The sequence below is a fragment of the Aythya fuligula genome, chromosome 4 (genome assembly GCF_009819795.1).
Source record: "Aythya fuligula isolate bAytFul2 chromosome 4, bAytFul2.pri, whole genome shotgun sequence".
Classification (NCBI taxonomy): domain Eukaryota; kingdom Metazoa; phylum Chordata; class Aves; order Anseriformes; family Anatidae; genus Aythya; species Aythya fuligula.
The window spans coordinates 52,162,357-52,175,971 of NC_045562.1; the positions used below are offsets into that span (position 1 = coordinate 52,162,357).

A 13,615-nucleotide genomic window follows, 5' to 3' on the forward strand; every position below is an offset into this window, starting at 1 on the left:
AGCCTCCTTCCTGCCTCCCTTCCAGGCTCACAGGCTTTGCTTATCTTGTTGGGGTGGATGTCTGGAGGAACACAGGTTCCTGGCTGCATAATTCATCCTTAACTCGTGTGATGATTCTGGAGGGGACCCAAACCACACATATTTCTCCCCACGAGACTTCAACCAAACGTAATGATTGCAAGGGAAAGAGCAGATCCCAAAACAACTCAGACTGTCAGTGGGAAAGCACCACGCCAGACAGAACAGCTTCACTGTAACCATCACACTGCAGCTTGCAGGCTCGCAGTTGCGTCTACCCACGCTGCTGCCTCTCCCCCACATCACCCTTTCACCAAATTCAATGACAACATCAGCTGCTGAACTTAGAAAGAAGGATTGCTCCTGACAGGAATCTTGCAGTCGTTAATGGTATGCAGTCTTTAGGTTTAATGAAGAAATCTTTATTTGAGAGAATATTGAGCTATAGTCATGAACATTACTTGAGGTACACAAACAAAAAATCCTATCACTAAAGGTGCAATAATTTATTTGTATAACTCCTACCCTCCACTGAAGGTAATATAAACACAAATGTTTCAGAATTACAGGATGTATTATCAAACTAGTCTCTGTATAAAAAAAGTTATAGCTTCAGTTATAACAGAGAAGTCATGTGCTGTGATGCTTAGTTTTTCAAATGCACTGATTAGGTACTACCTTAAAATTACTTCTCATCTCAACTTGGCATATTCTATAAAGGTTCTGTAAACTCAAAATTTTAATTCCTAGAAATATTAACACAAAACAGCTTTATTGCATGTTTATTTCCTTATTACTTTCAGGAGGACAAAGTAACAGACTGAAAATCATAGACACACCTGAAAATGTGGGATTTTTTTATAGTACTTAGGCATTGCCTTACCAAATATGGTCATATATATGTCGCAAATTTCTTAAGAAAGGGCAAAACAACATATTGCATTTTAAAGGAGCAGGTGCAGTGCTTTTATGAGTTTTTCAAAATGAGATGAGGGCCACGATGTCCATGATTCAAGCTCTTACAAATGATTGTCTGGAGGCAGCCGATACATATGAGAAGAGAGTTCCTTCTTCAAAGTAATTAGGACCGAAAGTCATGTCACAATGTAGTTGGCTGTCCAGCAGCTGGAAAGAAAGAAACAAACAGAATTCAGTCATTGGTTTACAAATTTTAACAAACGTTCCTCCTGAACCAATGGAGTACATAGGATTTTCCTGATATGAGCCTTATCATTTTAAAAAAAACGCATCTGGAAATATGTGTCATTGGTGCCCTGCATCTCTTCCTTCCTGCAAAGTTGGGGCACTAACTGCAAAGAAGGTTTTTGTGCTGTTTGCATTCTGCATGCACTTTTATTTAATTTACTCGGAAAGTACTTGTGGGTGTACTTACTATTAGGCTCTGCAGTGGCAAAACAGTAAAGCAGAGGACTGATGAGTCATCTTCAGCTGTGCCTGGTTTGTGTTACGTGGTAATACAGAGCCCTTGTGTTATCTGGCCATACAGGGAATCTCTTGAATTTACTGCTTGCCTTTGATTTCAACATTCACAAATCTCTAACTCTTTGCATTTTTGGCACGGAATAGTGAGCTCCCTCAGTAACTAGGATTGTGAGATTTTGTTGTTGAGAAATAACCTACCAATAAAATCCCATCCACTTTTATTTAAAAGTAGAAATATACTCTGGACTACTACATAATCTTTAATGTGTTTCTCCCTTAAGTTTTTTGGTAGTTGATTTTGAAACAAAATCCCCCACAGTTTCAAATAAACAAGTTTCTGCAGCAAAAATATCTCACTGAGATGTCCCTAAGCATCTTAAAGCAATACTGATTAATCCTGGGTTTGTCAGAGAACATCAGTTGTGTGCACTGCTGTGTAGGTATTCAGACATAGGCAAGGATGGAGGCAGGGAAGAGCTGTGAAATCAGGCAACTGACTTTGTATTTAGCATCAGACTTCCCGGAACTGGAAGGCAAAACACTAGTATTGTGCCCCTTTGTTCTTCAGTTCAGATGTGGAGTCTGTCAAATTTTAGTTTAAAATGAGTGACTAACTGTGTTTGCAGTTTTGTGACATCAAAATTTCAAAGTCCTTTTGAAATTGTCAAAAAAAAAAAAAGGTGTAATTTAAATTTACATGGCCCATATTTTGAGATTTTGCACGAGGAGTGGACACAACAGGAAGAGACAATTTGTAGGAAAAAGACAAAACCTTCCCATTATTATTTTTCAGAAACCATACGTTTCCACAAAACCTATTCCCACAGTCATCAACACAGTTCCCATTGTGCTTGATATGCACAAATGCAAAACCTTACAGCACAAAACACTGCACACAGTTCTGTACTGCATTTTCTAGCACTACAGTGGTAGAAGATCGAGCCTACAGCAGCATATAGACTGATATACAGTTTTACTGAGCCTACTGAACCTCAATTCTTGTTTAAGCAAAAAGGATTAAAAAGAAAAGAAAAAAAAGAAAGAAAGAAAGAAAGAAAGAAAGAAAGAAAGAAAGAAAGAAAGAAAGAAAGAAAGAAAGAAAGAAAGAAAGAAAGAAGACTTATCACCTTCTCTTCCTTTTTGTATAAAGATAGATGTCCAAACATGCATTATAAAGGTCAGGACTTCAACCACATGAGGCAGTTTTATGGTATCAAGCCTGAAGAGGATAATCTATTTCTGAATGTGTTAGGTTAAATAATTAATACAACGAGTTGCTAGCATTTCTTACCAGAATTAAAAAATAAATAAATAAATAAAAATCACCACAGAAATAGTTATACAACAGCACACTCTAGCTCTGCTGATGGGTAAATATCTCTGACCTGAAATAGCAGAGGAAAAAGAATCTGTTCTACTAGCAAAGGTGGGGAGGTATCTTTCCTACTCCTGGATTTCTATTGCTTTTGAGGTAGAGGAGGAGAAATAACAAGATAAAAGTGCTCTATATCCCTGCCCATCAGTTACAGCTGTAGGCAGTGAGTATACTGAACACGAACATGTGACAAAAAGGCAATGATTACTCCCATGGATTTCTTCGGTGCCTTCTGAAATGCTCTAGCAATTTGGTATCCAGCACTAGGATTTTCAGGTGATCTAACGTAAGGCAGGAAAAGTGCATTGAGATTTCTTTGACATGCAATTGTCTGGCTCATTCTTCAAAACTTGTAGCCAGCAACATATTAGCACATGTCTGAGGATCCCACCACAAGGATTCGTTGTGGTAAGTTACATTAAGTTCCTAATATTTTCCTTCACCCTTTTCTCTGCAAATAGATGCCTGGAGACATAACAAAACAAAAACAAAAACAAAAACAAAAACAAAAACAAAACAAACAAAAACCAAACCAAAACAAAAACTTCTCAAAATAAGGCCCAGGATCCTAGATCTAGTGGAAGCAGCTATACTGACTTGTGTGAAGTAACAGATTCAAGCCTTCAGGACATGCAATGTGTGTGCACTCTGTAGAAGTTTATATTTATGCAGAAGAACTGCCTTATAGCCTAGTATTGCTGAACAAAGATCCTTTGTGCAAGATTTAATGAGCTTGGAAGTCTTTTTCATACAAGAGGATGACTAAAATGAGATGGGAAGGCTCCCCTTTCTATAGCAAAGCTATGCCTAAGTTGCAAAGCCATTTTGGCACAACACTTTTTTCCAGGAGGAGAAGAGCCCGTCAGTTAAAAGGATGGTAACAGTGCTGTTAGAGTTCACCATGAAATCAGACAAAAATACACATCCACCTTAGGACAGGATTTGATACTTACTTCTGGATCGGATGTAACAATCATTGCAGTTGAGAAGACCATTTCTAATCCTGACATCTGTTCCACTTGCTGCATCTCCCAGCTGTCCCTTGCAAATGCCACACTGTCAATTGAAGCACAAAGTATGACAGGTCATGCCCCAGTATCTGTCACAACTCTCCCAAAATTTTGACTTTTGTTTCAATATTTTTTGGAACAGTGAGAAAAAATAACCCCCCAGAACCCAGCCCATAATCTTGTGGAGTACTGCATATCAGTAACATTTTTTTTAATTTTTTTTTTTCAGAGCCAACAGCATTTAGGACTGGATTTCAGCAGTCAGTACTCATACAGAGGTAAAGTTTAAGTGGTTTTAAGAGACACTTGATTTTGATGTTGCACTCTAGAGCCAGCCTGTTTGCACAGGAAAATCTTCTAGAGGCCAGAGGTTTAGTTTGAGTAAATGTCAAAATAAATAAATAAATAAATCTACATAAACACCTAATACCAACTAGGGCCGGGATAATGCAGATGGACACTCTGAGTTCTCTAGATAACACTGTCTTTAGTCATTTCCTGAGACATTCAAAAACAGAGACAAAAGTATTTCTGTTTAGAACTCTGGTGAAAGCCAGGATATACATAGAAATGCTGAGAAAATCTTCAGAATATAAAATCTTGCAATATTTTTGGATGATTTTCCACAGTCGAAGCTTTCCAGCCATGGGTCAGAGAGCTTACAAACTGACCAGATTCAAGGAAAAAAAAAATCACAAGATATCTAATTTTATATTTAGAAAACAAGTACAACCGGAAAGTTACATGATTCCTCCCTCTGTAAGTTAGGAAGCTAAGTTTACTTGCTAAGTTACAGATTTTAGTTCATCTAACATCTGACAATAGACTGTATAGCAGTATTACTTTCACTTATCCACAAACAAACATAATAAGCATGCAAATCCCTGGTCATCTCATTTCCAGTGACACATCTAGACCTTAATACACTCTCTCCTCACACAGGATGATGACCTGAGATTTTCTGCAGGTGGGCACAATAAGAGACGTACCCGGAAGCACTGAATATGGAAGTAAAGACCAAGTGTTTCAATAATCATGGCAGCTCCCTTTCCAAGAGGAAGCCCACAGGTGGAACAAAGCTTCTTTCCACTGACAGACCTAGGAGACAAACATTGTTGTAAGAAAAAAAGAGCAGTAACTAAAACCCAAACAAATATTTGCACAGGTTTAGGGGGAGGGAAATGATGGGAGAAGGGAGTGCTGGGGGGGTTTCACATCAGAAATGCAAGTTGGCCCTTCAACCATTAGGACATTTTCTACTTGAAGACAGTTTAACACAAGACATGTATGATTCAAAACTTTGTCTGAAATAAGGAGGGCTTCTGACTGAGCCCTGGGGCTAAAGCAGGCTTTTGCTGAATCAGCCTGCACACCTGCCACACAGATGCACATCTGCCATCCAAGCAGAGGAGTTCAAATGCTTGAATGCACAGAAGCTCGGACCCATTTCCTTGCCAGTCTGCTGTGCTACATCAAGGGAGATGCAAGCCCTTTAGCAGAGGCCCGGATGGATGGGAATCATGCCTGTGGATGACCAGGACCCAGCCAATGACGCAGCAATCAAAGCAGATACTCACATACATTACCTGACTCGGATTCTCAGTCTGGAGTTTTCTCTATTTGTTTGCACATGGGTTTGCTTACTGCAGGTCAGAAGGCAGGAATGCTGCTCTTACACCCAAATGAGCTGGCTAAGTTCAAGCAGCAACATAACTGCAGTAGCACAGACCAGGAATCAGGCACTTACTAACTCAGTTTAGCCTATGTTGCTGCAAATACATGCCTGTTATACTCCAGTTAGTTTAGATAAAAGCTGAAATCAGACCTTCATCTGTACTGCAAAAATACTTCAGCTCTCACTCTAAGATTCAGTCCTGTCTAGACATTTCTAATAAATCAGCTGTTTGATAACAGCTGGGCCCCAGGTACTCTTTTTCATAATGTTTTTAACGGCAGTGCAGGTATACACTTATATGTGCTTCACGCTCTTCCCTTCTCACCTATCTGCCAGCCTGTCAGAAGTGGTGTTCATCTAGTGAGATGAGCCTGAGAACGAATGGGATCCCCTGTCATTATGTGTCATCCACGCTTTTTAGAGCCAGGGCTGAAACCAGGAGAGAAACTTCAGGATATGTCAAGTGTTTTGAAAAGATGGTTTGATGAAATTGTACGCAAATTTACAATATCTCACTTCATGTTTTTGGTGCAACAACCTAATAAGCCACCAGAAGAGACAGATATGGGCTGCATTATGATTAAAAAGCTTTTTTTTTTTTTCTTTTTTTTTTTTTTTCAGAAGACACAGAAGCAGCACAAAGAGTCATCACAACCAAAAACTGTTCTTGCCTCCATCTAATCTCTGTCACTATTGAGCACATCATTTTCTATCCTACCATGTACATTGGCAGCACAGGCAGTCAGTGTCTTTTCTTGTTTCATTCTTGTTACTACTTTTAGAATAACTTCATTGGATTCTTCTCCTCACCTACAACCATAACCCTTCTGCTCCCATCCCTTTTTACATTATCCTAGAGTCCAGATTTGTTTCCACTTCTTCTCCACTATCAGATTTATTATATGGACAATAGAAGAATCAAAGAATAAAGTGCTTTGAGAATTTTTTTGAGAAGTTTTCTAATGTTTTACTGGAAGGATTGATTACATCTTATCCATTATTTTCAAAACTAAGATTTATTTCAGAAGAAGATCATGGAAAAGGGACTCAGATCAGGTTACAGCTGCTAAATGATATGACGTAGCTATCAAGAATAGTTACGTGTAGTGATAAATGATTTGCAATATCATCAAAATTGCAGCTATTATTAGCAAAAATAGGAGAAGTTGTTCACATAAAAAAAATCCCAATAGTTTCATGACAATGCAAATGGCATTGGAAAGAAAGCTTTGCTATCAAACCTGAAGAAAAATGTTATTTAAATATAACAAAGTTTTGCTATGGTTTCTGTGTTGTATGATTGCCCTACTTAATAAGCTAACTGATTTTAATATATCCCAAATTATTGGTGATTCAGTCAGGCTGCAGTTCCTATTTATTTAGAGTTGGAACATCTATCTCACTAAAAACTGCACAGCTCATTGACAGACAGAATCAAATCTCCAGGAACACATCTTAGTCCTGAGCATGTGACTTTTCACTATAAAGACAACATCCTTTGACTTAAATGCTCTGAGCTCATGCTTTAGTGCTTGCTTTGACTGGAGCTTATATTATCCTATTTCAATTTCATTGAAATTTCAATGATCAAGCAGTCCTATAGCTGCCTTCCGAACTGTGTTATTTTAAAACACAACGATACTGCTGAAGCAGGCAGGAAATATGGAAGAGGGAGCTACATGTTTATTATGTGGACGGTTATGAATTGCCACATTTAGAAGAATAAATAATGCATCTGCATAATACTAATGCGATTTATACTGCAGCCGTTCACCAGTGCCCACAAGACGTATTCAGTCTGCAAAATTCCTTATTGACCTTTTGTACCTGTTGGGTGACTGACTCGGCGCAGCAGGAGAGCAGGGAGACAATGGCCCGGATCGGAAGTTCTCGTGACAGCCTGCCCTAAAATACAGGAGAGAAAATGCATTACTACAGCTGAAAATAACAGAGGTTTTATCCTGAGAAGGGTACATCACAAGGCATAAATCTGATGTCTACTGCCATTTTGACACAAAACAAACAACCAGCATGCATATTTTGGTTCAGAGTCTTGATCTGCTTGCTATTGCTCAATAAAATAACTCACAAAGTAATTACCCACGTGCTGACTCCTACCAACACAACGTAGCTTGATGAAGAAGGGTCAAGGCAAGGCACAACATCTTGCCAAGGGAATGTGCACAGAGGCACACTGGTAGAGCAGACAGGGGGTCACTGATGGAGGGTCTGTGCCCTTCACTGGGTAAAAACAAAGCTGTCAACACTGAAAAGCGGACTATTCCTATCTGCATCCATTCTATCTTGCAAAAATTTGGTGAGGAAAAACATGCACGCTTTCTGTTATCAGCAATCATAGGATTGATTCAATCTCTCACTGCATGAAGTTGCTAACAGATTAGATTTTTTTTTTCAAACACATGAGTAGTTTGTTATGAGGATTAGGTAACCAAACCTCAATCTACATTAGTTTAGACAATATACATGTACAAGCTTTATAGAGGTGACATAGTTTGCAAGGAGACTGTTCGTATATACACTACAGAAAACTGATGTTGCTTCCTCATTACAGATACACTTTTTGCAAATATTAGGTAAATGTATACCCTGTTCACTGAAAGAAATGGCATTACCTTTTAGTACACAGCAAAGCATCAGAGAAGAAAAAAATATATGCAAAGTTTCTAGCAGAAAGAAAACATTAATCTGTAAATATCCTCTTTTAAATGCCATAATTCTTAAAGAACTATTCCAGTGGAGTGGAATAAGCGATGTGTCTTTAGAAGCCAGGGAATGAAGCTCTCAGATACTAACTTCAGTGAGGCAAACTTCAGCGTGCCAGTGAAACCTAACCTACAGAGAATGCTGAGCAGGGATATAGGGGAGGAGAGAGTCAGCATGAATTCGCACACTCTGCAGTAACTCTTATTTTATGTTCTCACCTCCTTCCTTCCCCTGTGGAGTTCGGTTTCTGTCCCACACTCTGACCCAGGAAAGATCTTTGCCGAATGTCCTCGGAGCAATGCAGGGACTGTTTCGTCAGCAGCTGCTGGTTCCATGAGACATCTGAAATGGGAGGTGGGGACATCTCAATACTTAGGACAAAATGCTTTTGTCAGTACTGATTAGCCAACAAAACTTGTGGATGCACCATAAAGCAGACAACAGACATGAAAGTCAGAATTAGGCAAAGATGACCACCTTGACCGTTGTAAGGAAACACCAGAAGCTTTCAGTTACATACAGTGCTGTGTTTTCACATCCCCAGCCCTCTCCTCGGATAGCTTGTACCCCTTTGAAAGTACTGTCACTTAAAAACAAATTCTCAGAAAACCAACACGAAATCAGAGATGGGCTCTGCTGCATCAGATGGGGTAAAGTCCTGCTGCATTCCCTTCCCTTACACATAATAGTATGTAGAGTTGATAGAAAGGTGGTACACTCACAGTTCTCCATGAGCTTATCAATAAACAATTTCCTTCCTTTGTAATTTCCTTTTATGTTTCAGATGAGTGCCTAAGGCCTGGTGACAACACCAACCTCTCAGCACTATGCAATGAACTGTGGTGCCCAGGCAACCAACCATCCTGCCCATCGGACAGAGCACACTACATGGATCCTTCCAGACAAATTTTGTGGCTCACTGGTCAGGAAGGACCTTACCTTTCAAAGCATCAACTAACTGGTTTAGAGGAGAAGCAAATTTTTACTGGGGTCTATGAAAAGCATATTACGTATTTTTTATATCATCAAGGTCAAAAAAAAAAACTAGTCCTGACTATTTAAGATCTTAAGGAAAGAGCAAGGATGTGATGTGTCAAGGGGCAAGAAAGGAGCTGCCAGAAGTAGAACAAGCTGTTGAAGAGAAACCAGAAAAGCGTTATTAGCAGGAATTAAAACTGTCAAATCTCTTAAGTTTGCTTAATCACTACTACACATCCTCAAGGTTGGTTTACTTGGCAGCATCTTTTGCTTTCTTTACTCGAGTAACCTTTATCAAAGAGCTAAGAACACAATAAAATTGTGACAGGGTGAGCAAACCTGCTAAACTAAATAAACTGCATTTGCATTTGGAACAGGAAACAATACAATAATAATACACAAGTAATAATGCACAAGTAATAATACACTAATAACTCTGAAACCTTTATTATCCATGGGTGGTTCATTATTTATAATCATTAATTTTAATGTTAGATTGAAAACGAAGATCTAAAATTTGTTTTTAAAATCTACAATTCCTTAGTCCTACTTATTTACTCTCCATTTATTAACTCTCCACTGTTCACTTACATTAGACAGTGATACTAAATTAGTGAATCTCCCTTTTTTGAGGGTGACCCTGTTGACAGAAATGCTTTGGGGAAGTTTCTACATTATCAAGCAAGCAATATTTATGGGATCTTTAAAATTCTATCAAGTTGTATCAAGACAAATCCTGAATGTATACTGGGTAATGTAACAGATGGAAGATAACTGTGACATTACTGTAAATTAGATTTCTACTTGCAGCCAAAACATTAATTGCTGATGTAAATATGATTTTAAATTTTACCTTATTTCTCTTTACTAACAGAAAACAACTTTTGAATTTGAGATATTCAAATTTTGAAGAAGTAAGTGTGCTGTTAATTTCCAAAATTCTCTGAGTTAAATTGCAAGCCACTATAAATACCTGCAAGATTTCTATCTGGGTAAGAATACATGCGTATGAAGGTCTTGATTCTCACCCTGAGTCAATGGCAGATTCAGCCGGGCAGGTGAGCTGCGCTCCATCATTGACACCTGGTGCTCCTGTTCACCTCCTTTCAAGATACCCGTCTCTGGGTGTCCTGAGAGCACTTTATTTCCACTGCCAACAAAAATAAGTCACATTGTATAAATAAAGCGAGGAAAAAATCCAACTAGAGTCTAATGGTAAAATCAGATTTTTGAATGTAAGTGCAAAAATGTACACTTATTATGTGCAACAGAAGTTTTGTTATATGTGTCAGCACTGACAAACCAATGGGTAAAAGCCATGAGTTAACAAGTCTGACTCCAAACGTGCCAGGTGTTCCTTCTTACGTCACACACAGCCACTTACATGCACTAGAGACCACTCTGGATTTGTGGAAAATGGTTTACTTGGTAGAGAAACAGCTTCTTTCAGTGTTCTCTATACAGCGTTCAGCATCATCAGATGCTTTGTGAAAGCTGTGATTACCAGTTTGACAAAAGACCAGTACTTTGAACACCATTTGGCAAGCTTGGGTATGGCACTTCCGAGACAGACAGGCAATCTCACATTGCTTCTGAGTGAAAATGGCTCCTTCTCCTTTATTCATCCCAAAGGCTTGTGAAACTTGTAAGCAGAACACAGTGCAGTGACATACACAGATGTCCAGGCTAAGATCTGATTTTGATCTGGTTGATGTAACAACCTCTCAGAGTCATATGCTGAAAAGGTAAGCCTTCTGACATGGCCAGCTAGCACCACGCATGGCCATATATACATAAGCCTGATCAGGATGTATTACACCTATCACCACGCCAATGAAATGAGAAGACTAAGACCAAATGCACTTTATTTCCTCCTCTAGTAGTTGTCGCACCACTGGAACCACCACCTTGAGACGTGCAGTTATCACAGCCTCATGGTCAGATGCTGATGTTCCAGCATCAATCATTGGCAAATGTGATGTCCCAGAACTATACAGAACACAAAACTCCAAAGGGCTAAGAAATGCCTAGGCTTGATCCATACCTCCTCTTTTCTTGCCAGCGTTCATTTTCCTTGCTTTTCAGAGCTGGAATACTGTCCTGCTCCCAGAGCAGTTTTTTCTGCCTTGTAACTTCATTTTGTTTGCCTTCCTCTGGAGAGCTGTTTGAATCAGTTGTGTTCTAGAAGACAGCAGGGGAGGGAACAAGGAGCTTCTCTTGAACTCAGCATCAGCATGCACATGAGCAAAGCACAAGGTACCCCCAGGTATATTGTGTTTACACACCTTATCTTCATAAAGAACACCTCACATTATACAGTGGAATCATTTGACTTTAATAAGGCTAACTTTGTATTTAACAAAGACTTCAGCTAACATAGCCAATTAATTGGATTAAATGGAGCTCAAAACAAAAAGTTATGGGCATTTTTTAAAATAAAAGTTAAGTTTTTGACAATTATGAAACAGCATTTCCGTTATGTATTTTTGGCAGAAATGCTTAAATGACTCTGAGAGGCTAAACAGTCCTCTGCACTAGTCTTTGGAAGATTTTGTGCAGGGCCTCAGCCTATGATAATGGGAACTCTGCTGCTGGCAGCCTTGGGCAGAGCACTGCTCGCATGCTCTGGGCATTTTAAAATGGCAACGCCAGTACTACGTTCAAAATGTACTGGAGTGGGTGATACCTGAGTGGAGCAGCTTGTGTGAGCCATGGCATGGGACCTTTCACTTCTAGGTGTAGTCACTGCCCTGAACAAGCAACTCCACACAGGAGTTACAGTTACCACTATACAGCCATAGGGACAAAGGGCTGTGGCTGATGACCCTGTCTGAGGATGAGTGACAAGATGAGCTAGGAAGAATGCAAGAAGAAGCAGATGATACAGGACATCTAATCCTGAAGTTAAATGGAAAAAGGCAGATGACTTCTTCAGTGTGGCTGCCTTGGGCAGGAGAAAATTTAAGTCTGGGAATCCCACATTTATTGTATTGGTGTCACCTGGGGGGGTCTGTTCTCTGGCAAACACTTAGTTATATGTTAGATGCACGAAGTTAAACATTTTGTGCAGCATATGCAAGAAGAGAATCAGAGAGTGAACATTCCTCCATTTGCTTTGCTGTTTTCTGGAAGGGATGGCAGGACAGAAAAGGTGGAAAAGCAGGAAGGTAAGATTCAACCCCAACTCAGATATGCTTAAAGCACTGTCTGACAGTCAAGGTTTCGCATGCAGGGAAATAACTTCAGATTTTGTTGGCTTTGAGAGGGTAGGTAAAACAAACAGAAACAGGGGACTTTTTTCACAGCACCAGTCAAAGAAGAGAAGTAGCTGCAAAAAAAGAAAGTTTAACCCTCTGCTCCAGTCCAAAATGGGACAATGCCAGTTGATTTAGGAGTACATCTCTTCACTTGTGAAAATATACAAGTTACAGCACTTTGAGGTATTGCCAGTTATGGAAGGTATCCAGGAAATACTCCAGGAAATACTCCTCTCATTGTTCCCAGACTTCGCTAGCCTTTAGCAAAGAGTGAAACTCTGCACTGAAGATGGCTTTGACTTTATTGCCTTAGGATTCCACAAGAAACTCACCTCTGTTTTATTTCCTTCAGTGGTAGAGGAAGAAGAGGAGAGGAGATCAGCAGAGTTTGAAGAAACGATGAATGGAACTACAGTATCCTCAATTATCTTACGTTCCTAAAAAAATAAAAAAAAATAAAAAAAAAATAAAAAAGAGAGGACCAGGAGAGAGTGGGAGTTAAAAAACAGAATTATAACTACATGCTTAAAAATTAGAAGTGTAAAGTTTGGTTACATGTTCATATTTATATGTCTAGGAAAGAACTTATGTTACCAAGAATAATGGTAATACCTCAACTTTTAATTTGCTGCAACATTTTAAAATCCCCCACCTTTCACCATTACCATCTTTGAGACGGGATGCCCATTTCCAAACTGAAAAAAGTATTCCACTTGGGATGGCACCACTGCTTCTCACAACATTGGTCAATTAAATTACATAAAAAAATAAGAAATTACACCTAGTACACAAGAAACCTATTTCAAAAGCTGAAAAAAAACCCTTTTTCTTAAGATTACAAGCATGGCTCTCAAGCACAGATGATAATACATCAATTTGCATAAGGTACTACTAGTCAGACTAACAACATTGATATTTTCCACGTTTCTGCAAAAACGACCCATATATGACAGAATAAAAACACTATTGTCTATATTGTAAATATACTACAACTGGAAGCTTTGGACATTTCCTATGACTTTTTTTTTTTTTTTTTAAACAGGCTAGATTACAAAACATCTACATGATGAAGCCCAAGGCGGACAATAACTTCATCTGGAATTCCACCAAGTCCAGACATCAAGTATATGCCAAA

At 39.0% G+C, this 13,615-nt stretch overlaps 1 protein-coding gene across 1 annotated transcript in view; it reads right to left on the bottom strand.

Annotated features, from left to right (window-relative positions):
- Nucleotides 1-406: 406 nt before the first annotated feature.
- The window catches only part of LIMCH1 (LIM and calponin homology domains 1), a 169,844-nt gene continuing 156,635 nt past the window's right edge, over nucleotides 407-13,615 (bottom strand). The window contains exons 27-34 of the mRNA XM_032186133.1: nucleotides 12,813-12,917; nucleotides 11,268-11,404; nucleotides 10,252-10,373; nucleotides 8,464-8,587; nucleotides 7,340-7,426; nucleotides 4,836-4,944; nucleotides 3,790-3,892; nucleotides 407-1,143 (exon numbers count right to left, since the gene is read on the bottom strand). Of these exons, the coding sequence (XP_032042024.1) occupies nucleotides 1,118-1,143; nucleotides 3,790-3,892; nucleotides 4,836-4,944; nucleotides 7,340-7,426; nucleotides 8,464-8,587; nucleotides 10,252-10,373; nucleotides 11,268-11,404; nucleotides 12,813-12,917 (813 nt within the window). The 3' untranslated portion in view covers nucleotides 407-1,117. The remainder of the gene's footprint in view (nucleotides 1,144-3,789; nucleotides 3,893-4,835; nucleotides 4,945-7,339; nucleotides 7,427-8,463; nucleotides 8,588-10,251; nucleotides 10,374-11,267; nucleotides 11,405-12,812; nucleotides 12,918-13,615) is intronic.